Raw genomic sequence first — 17249 nt, forward strand, 5'->3', positions numbered from 1 at the left:
ATGAAACATGAGAGACTATGGACTATGAGAAACAAACTGAGGGCCTCAGAGGGGAGGGGGGTGGGGGAATGGGCTAGACCGGTGATGGTTAGTAAGGAGGGCACATATTGCATGGTGCACTGGGTGTTATACACAACTAATGAATCATCAAGCCTTACATCAGAACCCGGGGATGTACTGTATGGTGACTAACATAATATAATAAAAAATCATTAAAAAAAAAAAAGGTTTTATTTATTTATTTGTTTGTTTGTTTGTTTATAGCACAGGGAGGGGCTGAGGGAAAGGGAGCAAGAATCCCAAGTAGACTCTGTGCTGAGGGCACAGAACTCGATGTAGGGCCCAACGTGGGGCTCAGTCCTATGACCCTGAGATCATGACCTGAGCCAAAACCAAGAGTCAGACGCTTAACCGACTAAGCCACCCAGGCGCCCCTAAAGATTTTAATTTAATAATCTCTATGCCCAAGATGGGCCTCAAACTCACAACCCAAGAGTTGCATGCTCTAGTGACTAAGCCAGCCAGGCGTCCCAAGACCATAAACATCTAGAAACAATGCACTTAAAATGAAAAGTGAACTTTCACTTCCACTTGAGTTTGAATATTTCCACCAAAAAATAACCAAATAAATAAGAAGAGTGGCATTATTTTATATTTTTAAAAATCTCTCTAATCCTAGTGTAACAGAATACAGCTGGTATTTTATATGTGCTCTTGCATTTATTTATTTATTTTATGTATTTAAGGGTGGGTGGAGAGGGGCAGAGGGAGAGAGAGATTCACAAGCAGGATCCCCACCCAGCACGGAGCCTGACATGGGGCTTAATCTCACAACTCTGAGATCATGACCTGAGCCGAAATCAAGAGTTGAATGCTCAACCTACTGAGCCACCCAGGCATCCCAATGTGCTCTTACATTTAATCTGCTGAGATAAATAAAGAAAATCTGGCCTCGCACATCCAGGATGTAAAAATGAACAAGTATTTTAATGGCCTTTTCAGATATTTGTCAATCTTATTGACACTACACCCAAAATCAACAAGTGGTAATTTCTTAAATGTTACTATAATGTGGAATCTGACCTTTATCTCTCTAAGATCGGTATTAATTTTAATTTTAATGTTTTCTTGCAGTTGTTGTTGTTGTTTTTTTTTTAAGTAAACTCTATCCCCAAGGTGGGGCTCAAAACTTACAACTCCCGAGATCAGGAAGTACATGCTCCACCAACTCAGCGAGCAAGGCACCCCTAGCCTCTATCTCTTAAATTAAAATCCATTTGTCTATCTTATACTTTAATATCACCACAGATGATTTTATAGCATCACACAGTAATCATTTAGAAAATACTGATTCAATGAGTTAGGCAGACCTTCCAAACATTGACCTATTTCAGTATATGGTATTACAAAATCACATTCATTAATATCAAAAGCATCTCATCACAAAAGACTAAGTATTTGAAAGCTGTCAAGTTTAGGGTGACAGATACTTGTTTTTCAATATGCTTATTTTTTGTTTGAAAGTCAAATTAACAAAAATTACTATCCGTTTTCTTTACTGTCAGGTTTTATAAATCACTTCATTTTTGACAAAATGTTTACCAGATATACAGGTCTTCATCCACTTATTCAAAATTTGTCAGTTATTCTTGCAAATAAAATTGGTGTCCATAAAAAGGTGGCTAGTTCAGTGCACAACACAAACAATCATAAAAGTGCATTTCCTGGAAACAACTTGATACTTCAGCATGAAGAAAAACTTTATAAGCCTTTCTCTCTTCATTACATAAAATATTTAGAAGATGTGTGTGTGTATATTAACATATATATAATATTATATATACATTATTTTTTATGTATTTATAATATATATTTTAAGATGTATATATATGTATATATAAATTTTAATAATCTGGTTGTAACATTATCGTTTTGCAAAACATTACCATCAGGGTAAACTGGGCAAAGAGTTCATGGGATCTCTCTACATAATTTCTTACAAATGCACGTGAATCCAAAATTATCTCAAAATCAAAAGCATAATTTAAAAATTTTGTACTCACAAAAAAAAAAAGTAAAAATTTTGTACTCAGGGTCAAGTTTAACAAAACTAATTTTAACTGTCTTACGATGAACATTCTTAAGTGGAACTGACACGTTTTTACCACAAGTGCATGATGGTAAAGAACACAAGAACTAGTATACAGTTTGGCAACACTGTCCTGATTCAAGCCCAGCAGTTTAACCCACCATTACTTTCGCACAATCCATGCAAATTTCAGCACAATGGAAAAAAGCAAATCAGGTCTTAGTGTTATAATGAAATTTGTTTGACCAAGTAGATCACCTGAAAGGGCCCCCAAACATCCTCTGACCACACTTAGAGAACCACTGATCCATAGTAAGTTAAAATAGAATAGTTATATTAAAACTTACTGCCACCCCTTTTCTTTTTCTTCTTTTCCTTAAGTCATCTCTACATCCAACATGGGGCTCAAACTCATGATCCCAAGATCACGAGTCCCATGCTCTACCTGACTGAGCCAGCCAGGTGCCCCTGCTACCCCCTTTTGAAACAATTTCAATGGTGACCATAACAGGCTTATGGATTTGAAGTGATATTGTTTCATACTGTTCATCATCTTTTCTTCAAAATTTTCTTCATGCAGTATAGTCTATTACTTAACCATAGGAGTGGATGGGCTTGGGCACTTTTTCTGTTTGTTTTAAACATCTAGAGTTGTTATCTCAGGATGTAAAATATGGGGCATTGGTAGATAGCTAGTCCATACATATTGGAAAAAGAAAAAAAAACCACAAGATTTTGAAGATTCACATATATGAACACTATCTGGTGCTTGCCTCATCAGCTTCCAGACGTGCACACAGGTTTTAATGTTAGGCCCAAGTGGAGAAGTCAGGTAACCTGTACCAATTCTGTCTCTTCTGAGAAGTTTTAAGCAGAGGATCTAATGCAGGTTTAAGAATCAGTATAGATGGGGGGCACCTGGGTGGCGCAGTCGTTAAGCGTCTGCCTTCGGCTCAGGGCGTGATCCCAGCGTTCTGGGATCGAGCCCCACATCAGGCTCCTCCGCTAGGAGCCTGCTTCTTCCTCTCCCACTCCCCCTGCTTGTGTTCCTTCTCTAGCTGGCTGTCTTTCTCTGTCAAATAAATAAATAAAATCTTAAAAAAAAAGAAAGAATCAGTATAGATGGGGACTGGGTAGGGCCAAAGTATGGGTCATCTTTCTACCATTTCCAGTCTCTGTTTGGTTGCTGTTCTATATAAATGTCTCCCCAGGTTTGAGTCTCTTTGAATCTGTTTGAATCTTCAGATACCGGCAGTGTTCTATTTTTTGTTGTTGAGAATTTTAAATGATTTAAGGCAAAATCTTTTGGATTTATGGACCGATTACATTGAAAACTGAAATATCTCTTCTTAAAAAAAAAACAGTAAAATACACATTTTTACTTTTGGAATCCTTATTTTCGTGACATCATTTTATGGAAAAGAATAATTCAATTCAAGATGCAAAGAGATTAAAACTCTAAAAGTATTTTTCTATTGAGAAGGAGAAATAGCAGCAGGCCAGGATTTACCATAGGAAGGACTGAGAAGGGCAAGACATGCCAGCAGCTCCATCTAGGATAATATTTCATAATTCTCCACCAGGTTCCTTTTCACTCCACTAAAACTTAGATTTTGAATAAAATTAATAAGACTCCTACACCTTAGGGTTGAGTCTGTCTGTCCGGTTGGCTCAGTCTGTAGAGTGTGTGACTCAACCTCAGGGTCGTGAGTTCAAGCCCCATGTTGGGCATGGAGTGTACTTAAAATAAAACATTAAATTAAATTAAAAAGACCCCTGCACCTTGTATTATCTGAGCTAGTGATTTTATAACTCTAACTCTATTGAGACTTTGGGACCTATGTTTATTTTTTCCCTCAGTTGAGAGCCAATGACCCAAACACTGAATCTTGAACTTGCCATTTTCATAATAGCTTGAAATCCTGCTTCCTCACTTTCTAAATATTCATATACAAGTGAGTTTGTTTTTTTTTTATTTTTTTTATATAGTTCTATTCTAGATATCTGTCCACGGATGTTTAAAAAGACATGCTATTATACAGTTCTTATATTATCCTGCCATTCCTCAAAATTCTACTTGCCAAATAAAACTCAGAATCATTTAGTCAAGTTCTGTGAAAAAATATCGGGTCATGGCTCAGAATTATAAGGGAATCTGTGGGACACTGCCATTCTCAAAAAGAGAGTATTCCCAACCAGAAAAATCATATATTTTACAATGGTTAATTTAAACCAAAAAATTACCTGTGGGATGTAGTATGGTAATTCAAATAGAAAGTAATTTCATTTTCTATTTCTGTATATGTGAGTGTGTTTTCTTCATGAAAGCATATAATACATTTCTAGTCTAAATATACCAATAAATAAAAATATCTTCAGTATGGATTCAACCTAGAAACCAGAGAGGGCCCCAGGAAACAAGCAAAAATGGATACTTCTTCTCAAAACCTAGAGCTAGGAGAGTCACAATCCTTCTCACCAGTCAGCTCATTGCATAATAAAGACTTCTACCCATGTACCATCTCTGTTCCCATGAATTCACCATTTCCCAAACTCTCCCTGAAGCTGACTCTGCTGGGTCATGCTCTGGGAAACCAAGATTAAGTCGGCCATGGTTTCTGTCAAGTCTCTTGTTTTCAGAAGGTAAGACAGACAAGAGATGAGCTCTACTGTTGCTGTTTCTCTAACATCCAGGCTACTGTGTAAGGAGTGCTCAAGTATTCTCGGGAAATGACATTAGAATAGCCTCCATTCCCTAATTTCAACCTACTTAGAAGTACCCCCTCCATCAAGTATCTGACAGATCTTCCACAACCCACCATCCCCACTAGGGAATGCCAGGGCTCTGAAAATGAGCCAGCAGTTGACTCTTACCATTAGGCTCGTGAACACTCCTGTCACACATAAGATGTCTCCACTTTGGTGTCTGGCAATGGCTGACTTACTACTGAAGCCACAGCCCTAGGTGTGACTTCTAGCATCTCATGAAGTATGAGTCTTGGCTAAAGATTTCACCACACTCTACAAGGTTTCTATCCTGAGTGTGTCCTCTGATGTCTGATAAGGTTTGATTTCCGACTAAAGCCTCACCCACACTTCCTACAAATATAAGGTTTCTCTCCTGAATGTATCCTCTGATGTCTAATAAGGTGTGACTGCCGGCTAAAGCCTTGCCCACACTCCCTGCACACATGAGGCTTCCCCCCTGAGTGTGCCTTCTTGTGTGTTATGAGAGTTAACTTATCACAAAAGCCTTGGCCACACTCCCTGCACACAAAGGGTATGCTTCCTGAGTGTGCCCTCCTATGCCTGAATAGGTTTGGCTTCTGGCTAAACCTTTTACCACACTCCCTGCATATGAAAGGCTTTTCCCCTAAATGTGTTCTCTGGTGTGAGATGAGGGTTGACTTATCATTAAAGCCTCGCCCACACTCCCTGCATACAAATGGCTTTTCCCCTGAGTGTGTCCTCTGGTGTGTGATAAGGGTTGATTTCCGGGTAAAGCCTCGCCCACATTCCCTGCACACAAATGGCTTCTCCCCTGTGTGTGATCTCTGGTGTTTGTTAAGGTTTGACTTCAGGCTAAAGCACTGCCCACACTCCAGGCATACATAAGGTTTAACCCCTGAGTGTGTCCTCTGGTGTGTCTTGAGATTTGATTTCCAGCTAAAATGGCGCCCACATTCTGTGCATACGTAAGGCTTCTCTCCTGTGTGTGTCCTTAAGTGTCTGATGAGGTGTGATTTCTGGCTAAAGCTTTGCTCACACTCCCTGCACACATAAGGCTTCTCTCCCGAATGTGTCCTCTTATGTCTGATGAGATGTGAATGCTGGCGAAAGCCATGCCCACACTCCCTGCAAATATAAGGCTTCTCCCCAGAGTGTGCCCTCTGGTGTGTGATAAGGTTTGACTTCAGGCTAAAGCTCTGCCCGCACTCCTTGCACACATACGGCTTGACCCCTGAATGTGTCCTCTGGTGTGTGAAGAGGTTTGACTTCCAAGTAAAGCCTCGTCCACACTCCTTGCACACAAAAGGTTTTTCCCCTGAGTGTGTCCTCTGGTGGGTGATGAGATTTGACTTCCAGGTAAAGCCTCGTCCACATTCCTTGCACACATAAGGCTTTTCCCCAGAGGGTGACCTCTGGTTTTTGATGAGGACTGACATATTGCTAAAGCTCTGTCCCCACTCGGTGTACATGTAAGGTGTCTCCCCTGTGTGCATCTTCTGGAGGCTGAGCAGGTGTGACTCCTTCATAAAGCCAAGCCCAAACTCCCCGTATTTGATTGCTCCAAATCCGGAGACTTCTACACCATGCAACACTTTGTCTGTTTCCTCAAGGTCTGTCCTCTGCTCTCGGCTGGGCCCTCTGTCCATCACTGTGTTGTCTTGCTTGGACCTTACTGGCTGTTCTTGCAGTGGGCGGGACAACACCTCTGAAGTGCCTCTTCTGCTTACTCTCCCCGACAAGGGCTTGGAGTCTTCTTCTGTCTCTTGAATTTCTGCTTTGTCACTCCAGCAGGTTTGACCAAGGAGTTGCTTCTGCTGCTCTTTTTGATCTTCTGGATAGTGTTTCCCTGGGTGGACATGATTTCCTGCACATAAACTTGAGAAGAGCTGAGGAAGGTGACTGAACCACACATGTTGGCTGAGGCCTTGCTGACTAGTGAATGCCAGCAGGCAGTGGGGACAAGGTTGAATGTTTAGCTTTGATCCTGCTGAAGAAAGAATATTTTTAGTCAGAGTAGCCACGAGTAGGGTTGCCAGGGCCATTTTGCTTTGCCCATTGGTCGTTTGTAATATGTTTATATCACAACCTGTCTCCCACTCAGACATCCTCACATCTATAACAAGAGCTATTTTTCATTTTACTTTATACACTACGTTTTTAATTACTGGAGTTAGCAAACTTGTCGGGTAGGCCAAATTCAGCCTGCAACCTGTTTTTGTATGGCCCACCAGCTAAAAATGGATTTACCTTTCTAAGGAGTCAAAGAAAGAAAGAGAAATAAATAAATAGGCAAACAAACCAACCAACCAATGGGGTAATAGACTGCATGTGACCTGGAAACCTTTAAAGATTTACTGGGCAGCCCCTTACAGAAAGATATTTTGGCCCCTTGTCCTATTGCAATGTAGAAAACTCATACCAAAACCTTATTTTCACAATGCCCGACAGAGTAAAAAGTTTACTTCCAGAAAGCAATCAAACACATACAATACTTTGAGAAGTATTTATTCATGAAAACCATGAACTCCGGATAAGAAAAGTGGGAATCTGGAGCATTATTGCCTAAAGCTGATCTCATCCTTCTGATCCCCCAGCTTGGTTGGTATGGTAGTTATACTAGGACGGGTCATAAAACCATCAGTTCTGTTCCTGCAACAGGGGCAGTCACCCGATTTGAGTGGAAGGTGAGAAACCAATGCTGGGTGGAACTGTCAATAAATGTGATCTAGGTGGTAAGTGAACAGGGAAGGCCACCAGTGACTGCTATCTGAGGCTGCAGTCTTGGTTGGGAGAAGGGAAAGGGAAAGGGAAAGGGAAAGGGAAAGGGGAAGAAAAAAAAGAAAAGAAAAGAAAAGAAAAGAAAAGAAAAAAGAAAGAAAGAAGAAGAAAGAAGAAGAAAAGAAGGAAGAAGGAAGGAAGGAAGGAAGGAAGGAAGGAAGGAAGGAAGGGGGGAGGAGGAGGAGGAGGAGGAGGAGGAGGAGGAGGAGGAGGAGGAGGAGGGAGAAGGGAGAAGGGAGAAGGGAGAAGGGAGAAGGGAGAAGGGAGAAAGGAGAAAGAAAGAAGATGACTGGTAGACCATCCAGAAATGTAGCAGGGGAAAACCTGAAAGCGAGAGAGACAGGGAGGGGCTTGATAAACTCACCACACAACCCTGGCTGACTGGAAGGCTGTTTGCAAAAGCAAGGGAGATGGATGGGTGCCCAAGCTCTGCACATAACCCTGCCTGACACAGAGGCTATCACCAGCTACAGAGGAAAAACTAGAGGGATCAGTGGTAAGTGAAAAGCCAGACAAGACTCGGAATCCATCCGAACTTTGAATGAGCTCCCCAACCCACCCATGTATCCATTGGCAAAGGCAGGGAGCCTTACTGGCTCCAAGTCTTTGAACATAACCTATTGCTAATTGTTGCAGATCACTAAGCTCTGCAGACACAAGGTTGAAATCAGGCAGCCAGGATTAAAAATAAACACAAGAACACAATAACAAATCAAGTGGAAACGTCAACTTCACAGAGAAAACATACTCCACATATTTAGTCTAGAAAAGTTAGTAAAAGTGGCAACAACAATATCTAGGCAGGAAACGTCATCAGCTACCAGTGGGGCTAAAACATAGTATCTAAAACATCCAGTTTCCAAAGAAACAGGAAAGAGTGACCCATACTGAGGAAAAAAATGCAGACAATAGAAACTGTTGCTGGGTGGCCCAGACGTTGATTTACAGGGAAAGAAAGAGTTCAAAGCTGATATTATGAATATATTTAAAGAACTAAAGGAAACAACGTGTAAAAACTTAAAGGAAAGTATGGTAACTTAAGAAATACAAAAATCTCAATAAAGAATAAAAACCATTAAAAAGAAATGAAAAGGAAACTCTGGAATTAGAAAGTAAAATAACTGAAATTATGTAATTGCTAGCAAGATACAACAGCATATTTGGGTTTGCAACAGAACCAATGCAGTTGAAGATAAATCAATAGAAATTACCTAAACTGAAAAAGCAGGTGAAAGAAAAATGAAGAAAAGCAAAGAGCTCCAGAAACCTGTGGGACGCCATCAGATAAATCAATCAGTGCGTAATGGAAATGCACAGGAGAAGACAGAGAGAAAAGAGCAGAAAAAAATGTCTGAAGAAATAACAACTAAAAAGTCTGAAATTTGTTGAAAAACATTAGTCTACAAATCCAAGAAGCTCAACAAACTGCAAGAAAAACATAGAGGGCACCTGGGTGGCTCAGTCGGTTAAGCTTCTGCCTCCAGCTCAGGTCATGATCCCCGGGGCCTGGGACTGAGTTCCGCATTGGGCTCCCTGCTCAGCAGGGAGTCTGCTTCTCCCTCTCCCTCTGCCCTCCCCACCCCCATCATGCTTGTTCCCTCTCTCTCTCTCAAATAAATAAAATCTTTTAAAAAAAGAAAGAAAAACATAAAGAGAGCCCCAGAGAGTCACATCATAGCCAAATTGCTAAGACAAAAGAGAAAATCTTGAAAGCAGCAAAAGCAAAATGATTCAACATGCACAGGAGGAAACAATATGATTAGTGCTAACTTCTCACCAGAGACAACGGAGTGTGGAATGACTTATTTAAGGTGCTGAAATAAAGCTGAAAAAGCTACTAAGGAAGAATTCTATTCTCATGAAACTATCCTTCAAAAATGAAACTGATACAGATATTCGCAGATTAACAAATACTCAGAGAGTATCTGTTGCTAGCAAACATGCCTTACGAGAAATGCTAACTAAGTCTGTCAGGCTGAAAAGAAATGACACCAGACACTAACTCAAATCCACAGGAACAACTGCGGACCACCAAAACTGGTAAGTATGCAGGTAAATATAAAAGACTACTTATGTATATTTTTCTCTTCTTCTCTTAATTTCTATGAAATGCATAAGATTATTATAAAAGACAATAACTAACACCATATTATGGGCTTTATAATACATATATATATATATAGTTAATGGAATGAAGTTAGTATTAATTAGATTATGTTAAATTAATTAGATGCATTTTTAATTCCTAGAGCTGAATTAAGAAAATAACTACAAAAATTATATATATATTATATATACATATGCCAAAAAGTAGGGGAATTCAAAAACATGAAGCATATCAAAAACAAGTAGCAAAATGGCAGACTTAAATGATATCAATAATTACATTAAATATGAATACACCAAACATTCCAAACAAAAGACAAAAAGTTCTTAGTTACACCACCAAAAGCACAATCCACTTAAAATTTTGTTAAATTGGATATCATTAAAGTTTAAAACTGTTATGCTTGAAGAGACAGCATGAAGAGAATGAAAAGACAAGCCGCAGACTTGTCCTCTTTCTGAAACTTGTTTTATAGGGTTGAAAGGATATGCAAACCATATATCTGATATAGGACTGTATCTAGAATATGTGAAACTCTTAAACTCAAAAAGAAGACAAAACAATCCAATTTAAAAATGGGCAAAAGAACTGAATAGCTATTTCACCAAAGAAATGCAAAGGGTTACTAAGAACATAAAAAGATCAACATAGGCCACCTGGGTGGCTCAGTCAGTTAAGTGTCTGCCTTCAGCTCAGGTAATGATATCGGCATCCTGGGATTGAGCCCTGCGGCAGGCTCCCTGCTCAGCAGGTAGTCTGCTTCTCCCTCTCCCTCTGCCCTTCCCCCCACTCATGCACTGCACACACGCACTCTCTCTCTCTAATAAATAAATAAAATCTTTAAAAAAACAATCAACACCATCAGTCACTAGGGAAATGCAAATTAAAACCACAGTGAAATACCGCTATACACCCACTAGAATGTCTGTAATCCAAATTAGAGACAATTTCAAATGCTGACAAGGATGTAGAAAAACACTGCTAATAGAATATGTAAAAATAGAAAACAGAAATGTAAAATAGAAATACTAATAGAGATGTACAGCCACTTTGGAAAATAATTTTGCAGTTTCTTAAAAAGTTAAATATAAACATATCATACAATCCAGAAATTTTACACCTACATATCCACCCAAAAATGAAAACATATGCCCACATTGAGACCTGTACATGATTGTTCTTAGCAGCGTTATTCACAATAGCCAAAAAGTGGACACAACCCATATGTCTGTCAACCTGTGAATAGGTAAACAAAATGTGCTATGTCCATACACTGGAATATTATATGGCAATAAAAAGGAACTAGGCCACCTGGGTGGCTCAGTGGGTTAAGCTTCCCACTCTTGATTTCAGCTCAGGTCATGATCTCAGGGTCATGGGATCAGCCCCACCTCCGGCTCTGTGCTGAGCATGGAGCCTGCTTGGGATTCTCTCTCTTGCTCCCCCTCTCCCCTCCTCCCCACCCCCACCTCCCTACACACTTACGTGCTCTCTTTCTCTCTCAAAAAAAAAAAAAAAAAAGAAAAGAAAAGGAATTGATTACTGAATGGATTACTGATACATGCCACAACCTGGATGAACCTCAAAAATATTGTGCCAGATACAAAAGACCATATATTTTATGATACCATTTGTAGAATATGTCCAGAAACATCAAATCTATAGAGACAGCATATCAGCAGTTCCCCAGAGCTCAGATGGGAGGAGGGATAGATGCAAATGGGCACAAGGGAGCTTTGTGGAATGACAGAATATTCTAAAGTTAAATATAATGATCATACAACAATAAACGTTTACCAAAAATAATGCAACTGCACACTTAAAATAACTAGGTTTTATGGTATATAAATCATATCTCAATGAAGTTGTTAAAAAACTGTAAGGCTGTATATTTCTAAAATGTCAGTGTCATAAAGGCAAACGAAGGTTACTGAAATGATCTATATTAAGGGAGATTAAATAGACATGACATGTAAATGCACTACTGAAACCTGGAAGGGATCATTTTCTGGAGAGTAAAAAAAGATATTACTGTTTCTACTGACAAAATTACAATATGAGAAGTAGATATTAGATAAAATTACTGTATCAAAGTTAAATTTACTGAGGTTGGTAACTACTCTGGTTATATGAGAACACTGCCCTTCTTAGAAAAGCTTTTAACAAACATGCACATATGAACCTATACACACGCGCACACACACACACATAAACACACACACACATACTGAGGGGGAAGGAGAAGGGAGAGCATGCATATAAGACAGCACACAAGCAAATGTAAAATACTAACAGGTGATTTCATGATGCCATTTTATTTATTTTTTAAAAGATTTTATTTTTACATAATCACTACATCCAACCTAGGTATCAAACTCACAACCCCAAGATCAAGAGTTGCATGCTTTACTGACTGAGCCAACCATGTGCCCCTGATGCCATTTTATAACAACATATATGCCATATATATTTACACATATGTGTGTACATAGAGGATATAAAGGGGTTCTTTGTACTATTTTTATTTTTGCAAATTTTCTGTAATTTTGAAGTAATTTCCAAATGTCAAGTCAAAAACATACAGGATACAGGGCGCCTGGGTGGCTCAGTCGTTGGGCGTCTGCCTTCAGCTCAGGGCATGATCCTGGGGTCCTGGGATTGAGCCCCACATCAGGCTCCTCTGCTGGGAGCCTGCTTCTTCCTCTCCCACTCCCCCTGCTTGTGTTCCCTCTCTCGCTGGCTGTCTCTGTGTCAAATAAATAAATAACACCTTAAAAAAAAAAAAATACAGGATGAAACCTACTTCTGAAAATGGCAGCAGACTGAATTGGTCACAAAAATGCCCTGCAGAAAACAATGACAAAACTGGATAAAATACAACAAATAATTACTTCAAGTCATTAGAAAACACCCCGAAGTGAACAGAAGCTGGTTGGACTAAAAAGTTCACACTAAAAAAGCTGCAATAAAAAGGGAGGGGCTAGAATTTTCTAGCTACAAAGCACTCCCAATACACACAACTACAGCAGTGGAGAAATAGTGGTGAAATACCACAACCGCATGGGCTCAAGGTGCCACAGGTCAGGATTCAGAGATGGAACAGAAGCTGTAAATATGAGTTAAGAATAGAAAGAAATGGGGCTCCTGGCTGGCTCAGTTGGTGAAGCACATGACTCCTGGTCTTGGGGTTGTAAATTCAAGCCCCACGCTGGGTGTGGATTTACTTAAAAATAAAATCTTAGAAGAAGAAAGAAGAAAGAAGAAGAAGGAGAAGGAGAAGGAGAAGGAGAAGGAGAAGGAGAAGGAGAAGGAGAAGAAGAAGAAGAAGGAGAAGAAGAAGAATAGAAGGAAATGTATAATCTCAAACCTTATACTAGGAAAGCAGGAAGGCTGAAAAGTAATAATGTTAAGCATCCATCTCAAAACTTGGAAAAAGAATAGTGAAATAAGCCCAAAGTAAGAATAGTAAGGAAATATTAAGTAGAAGTTCAGACATAATACATACAATAGACATGATCAACAAAGTAAAAAAAAAAAAAGGCAAAACAAACAGATGAAACAGTTGTCTATATATGAAACTCCAAAGAAGATACACAGGACAAATTATGGAATTAATTAAACCACTCAGCAAGGCTGCTGGGTATATGATCACTATGATGAAATGAATTTTAGTTCTACATTTTAACAAAAAATTAGAAAAATCTAGTTTTTAAAAACATAACTCTCAAAGCAACAAAATAAGCCTATGTATAAATTTAAAGAAAGATGAACTAATGAATCATCGAACTTTACATCAGAAACCAGGGATGTACTGTATGGTGACTAACATAATGTAATAAAAAAACATTAAAAAAAAAAAACTCTAGCATATCCAGGGTCACAAAGATTTTTATATTTTTTTTTTAAAGATTTTTTATTTATTTATTCGACAGAGATAGAGACAGCCAGCGAGAGAGGGAACACAAGCAGGGGGAGTGGGAGAGGAAGAAGCAGGCTCATAGAGGAGGAGCCTGACGTGGGGCTCGAACCCGGAACGCCGGGATCACGCCCTGAGCCGAAGGCAGACGCTTTAACCGCTGTGCCACCCAGGCGCCCCAAGATTTTTATATTTTATTCAAAAAGTTTTATACTTTCGGGTTTTAGTCTGAGTAATTTTGAGTCAGTTTTTGTAAAAGATATGAGGTTATGTAGCTCAAAGTTCTTTTTCTGCATGCAGCTGTCCAATTCCTCCAAACCATTTATTGAAATGACTACTCTTTCTCCATAAAATTATTTTTTGCATGGTATATGTTTGGGTCAATTTCTGAATTCTCTATTTGGTCTTATCTATATGTCCCTTTTTTTCACCAAAACCTCACAGCATTGAAACACTGTAGCTTTATAGGAAAAAAAATCATTTAGTGTCAATCGGCTAACTTTTTGTATTTCTTTCAAAACTGTTTTGACACCCTAATTGCTTTGCCTTTCATATAAATTTTAAAATCAGTTTGCTAATATCTACAAAATACTGCTGTAATTTTGAAAAGGACCGCAACTTAATCTGTATATATATCTGGGAGAACTGATATCAAAACAATACTGGGCCATGGAATCCACTCACATGGTATATGTCTACATGAATGTAAATCATCTTTAATTCTCTCATCAATATTTAGTTTTCAGTATAACTTGCATATATTTTGTTAGAGTTACAGCAAAGTGTTTTACTCTTTTCACCCTATTAAAAATGACACTATTTATTAAGCTACTTGTATAGAGTTGTTCATTGTTAGCATGCAGTAAGACAATTCATTGTGTTTATTAACCTTGTATCTTGCCATCTTGCCAAACACTTATTAGTGCAAACAGCTTTCTTGCAGATACCAGGGTGTTTCTAAATAGACAACCAGGTTGTCTGCAAATAAAGACACTTGTTTCTTTCATTAGAAAAAAAAAAAAGAAAGAAACCAGGGATGTACTGTATGTTGACTAACATAATAAAAAAACATTAAAAAAAATAAAAGAAAGAAAGATGTACATTTACATCATAAAACCTTGCAAGAGGTGGTAATAAGGATGTTCAATAAATAAGTGAAAGTAGACACAACACTAAGAGAAAGACTTAATATTGTAAAAGATGTCAATTCTCTCCAAATTAATGAATATATTAATACATGTATATTATTGAATATATGAAGGCAATGCAACTACAACAAACTCCTGACAGGATACCGTATGAAACTGACAAGCTGACTGTAAAAGCCCACTGGGCTAAAGTCACAAAGACAAGAATAAGATGGGAGGACTTACCCTCCCAGACACTAAGACTTACTATAAAGCTATAGGAAATTAAAACAGCGTGATATTGGTGTAGGCATAAGCCAAGGAACAAAACAGAGAGTTCAGACATTGATCCAGGCATATACTGAAATTCAAATTATGAGAGATGGCATTGTAAATTGGGGAAAATGACGAATTATTCAATGAATGGTGCCAAGTCTGATGGTGATGCATTCATTTATTTATTTTTATTATGATATCTTCGTCACCATACAGTACATCATTCGCTTTTGATGTGGTGTTCCATGATTCATTGTTTGCGTGTAACACCCAGTGCTCCATGCAATACATGCCCTCCTTAACACCCTTAGAAATCTATAAAAATAGATTTGTATCTCTCAACACGCTCAAAATCAATTCCAGACAGATTAAAGACCTAAGTTGCAAAAAGCAAAAATATTTTTTAATTTAAAGGACAAAATCTAAATAATATCTTTATGATCTTGACAGAGAGAAGGACTTCTTAAATCAGACAGACACACACACAGACAACACCAAAAAAGTTTGACAAATCCAAACACATTAAAATTTATGAAATTATTATGAAAGGCCATTAAAAACACTGGATAAATTTCATAACATTCTTGAAAGTAATGGGAAAGAGATCAGTGGTTGCCAGAGGTTAAGGGTGGAGGGAGGGTAGCATGAAGGAGTTTCTTTGTAGTGGTGGAACATTCTTTCTGTATGTATCCTTACTGTGGTAGCACTTACATGAATCTACACGTAAGTGACAAATTTCACAGTACTATACGACAACAACAACAACAACAGAGTACCTGTAAAAACTGATGAAATCTGAATCTGATTAAGGTCTGTAGCTGATTGAATAGTATTGTATTGATGTCAACTTCCTGGTTTTGAAATTGCAGAAAACTGGGTAAAGAATAGATGGGAACTTGCTGGATTATTTTTACACCTGAGACTTAAATTATTTCAAAATTAAACAACTTTTTATTTATTTTTTTGATGATTTTATTTATTTATTTGAGAGATAGCAACAGAAGCAGGCTCCCTGCTCAGGGACCCAGGACCGTGGAATCATGACCTGAGCCTAAGGCAGACACTTAACCAACTGAGCCACCTAGGCGCCCCTAAACAACTTTTTAAAAAGCAAGTAGGTAGCCCACAGGCTGGAAGAAGAGGGACATAATACATTTAGCGGACAAAGGAACCATCTCCAGCATTTATTTAAATACTTCAGCAAATGAACAAGAAAAAGAAAAGCAGGCAAAAGATTTGAACAGGGAATTCGCAGAAGAGGAAATATCAATGCTAATCAACCTAGGAACATATGAAAAGATGCTCAAACCCAATGCTAATCAAATTAAAACTAGTGTGAGAGGCCATTTCATACCCAAAGGATGGTCAGAAACATAAGTCTTTGTTAGGGCAGCCTTGCAAACTACCGAAACAACTGTCGACAGCAATTTGGCATTACCTAGGCAGGACGAACAAGTACACACTCTTTGACTCAGCTACTCTACTCCTAGGCATCTATCTTAGAGAAGCAAGTGCTTCTATGCCCGAGGACACATGTATTAGAATGTGTATAGTTGCAATTTTTTAAAGATTTTATTTATTTCAGAGAGAGAGTGTGTGTGTGCATGAGCAGGGGAAGGGGCAGAGGGAGAGGGAGAAGCAGGCTCCCCAAAGAGCAGGGAGTCTGATGTAGGGCTCGATCCCAGAACGCTGGGATCATGACCTGAGCTGAAGGCAGACGCTTAACCCACTGAGCTCTCCAGGAGCCCCAATAGTCGCATTCTTTAATAGCCAAAATTGGTAAAAACATAAATGTCCAGTGGCACCTGGGTGGCTCAGCCATGAAGCGTCTGCCTTCGGCTCAGGTCATGATCCCAGGGTCCTGGGATCCAGCCCCGTATCAGGCTCTCTCCTCGGCGGGAAGCCTGCTTCTCCCTCACACTCTCTTTGCTTGTGTTCCCTCTCTCGCTGTGTCTTTCTCTGTCCAATAAATAAATAAAATCTTTAAAAAAAAAATAGATGTCCAATAAAATAGAATGGATAAATGAATTGTATTGTAATTATGCATATAATACAATAAATACTATATAGTAGTGAAAATTAATGAACAAGAACAACATATATCAACATGGGTTAATCTTACAAACTCGGTGTCAGTGGAGAGAGCAAACTACAGGAGGATATACATAATATGATGACATTAAAGAAAAGTTTAAAAATATGTCAAACAACACTATAGATGGTTGA

At 38.7% G+C, this 17249-nt stretch overlaps 1 protein-coding gene across 1 annotated transcript in view; it reads right to left on the reverse strand.

Moving 5' to 3' along the window:
* Positions 1 to 235: 235 nt before the first annotated feature.
* The window catches only part of ZNF875 (zinc finger protein 875), a 40093-nt gene continuing 23079 nt past the window's right edge, over positions 236 to 17249 (reverse strand). The window contains exon 5 of the mRNA XM_087871075.1: positions 236 to 6806. Coding sequence (XP_087727201.1) covers positions 5176 to 6806 — 1631 coding nt within the window. The 3' untranslated portion in view covers positions 236 to 5175. The remainder of the gene's footprint in view (positions 6807 to 17249) is intronic.

This window comes from Ursus americanus, chromosome 21, assembly GCF_024610735.1.
Source record: "Ursus americanus isolate L20-20 chromosome 21, mUrsAme1.1.p, whole genome shotgun sequence".
Taxonomy (NCBI): Eukaryota; Metazoa; Chordata; class Mammalia; order Carnivora; family Ursidae; genus Ursus; species Ursus americanus.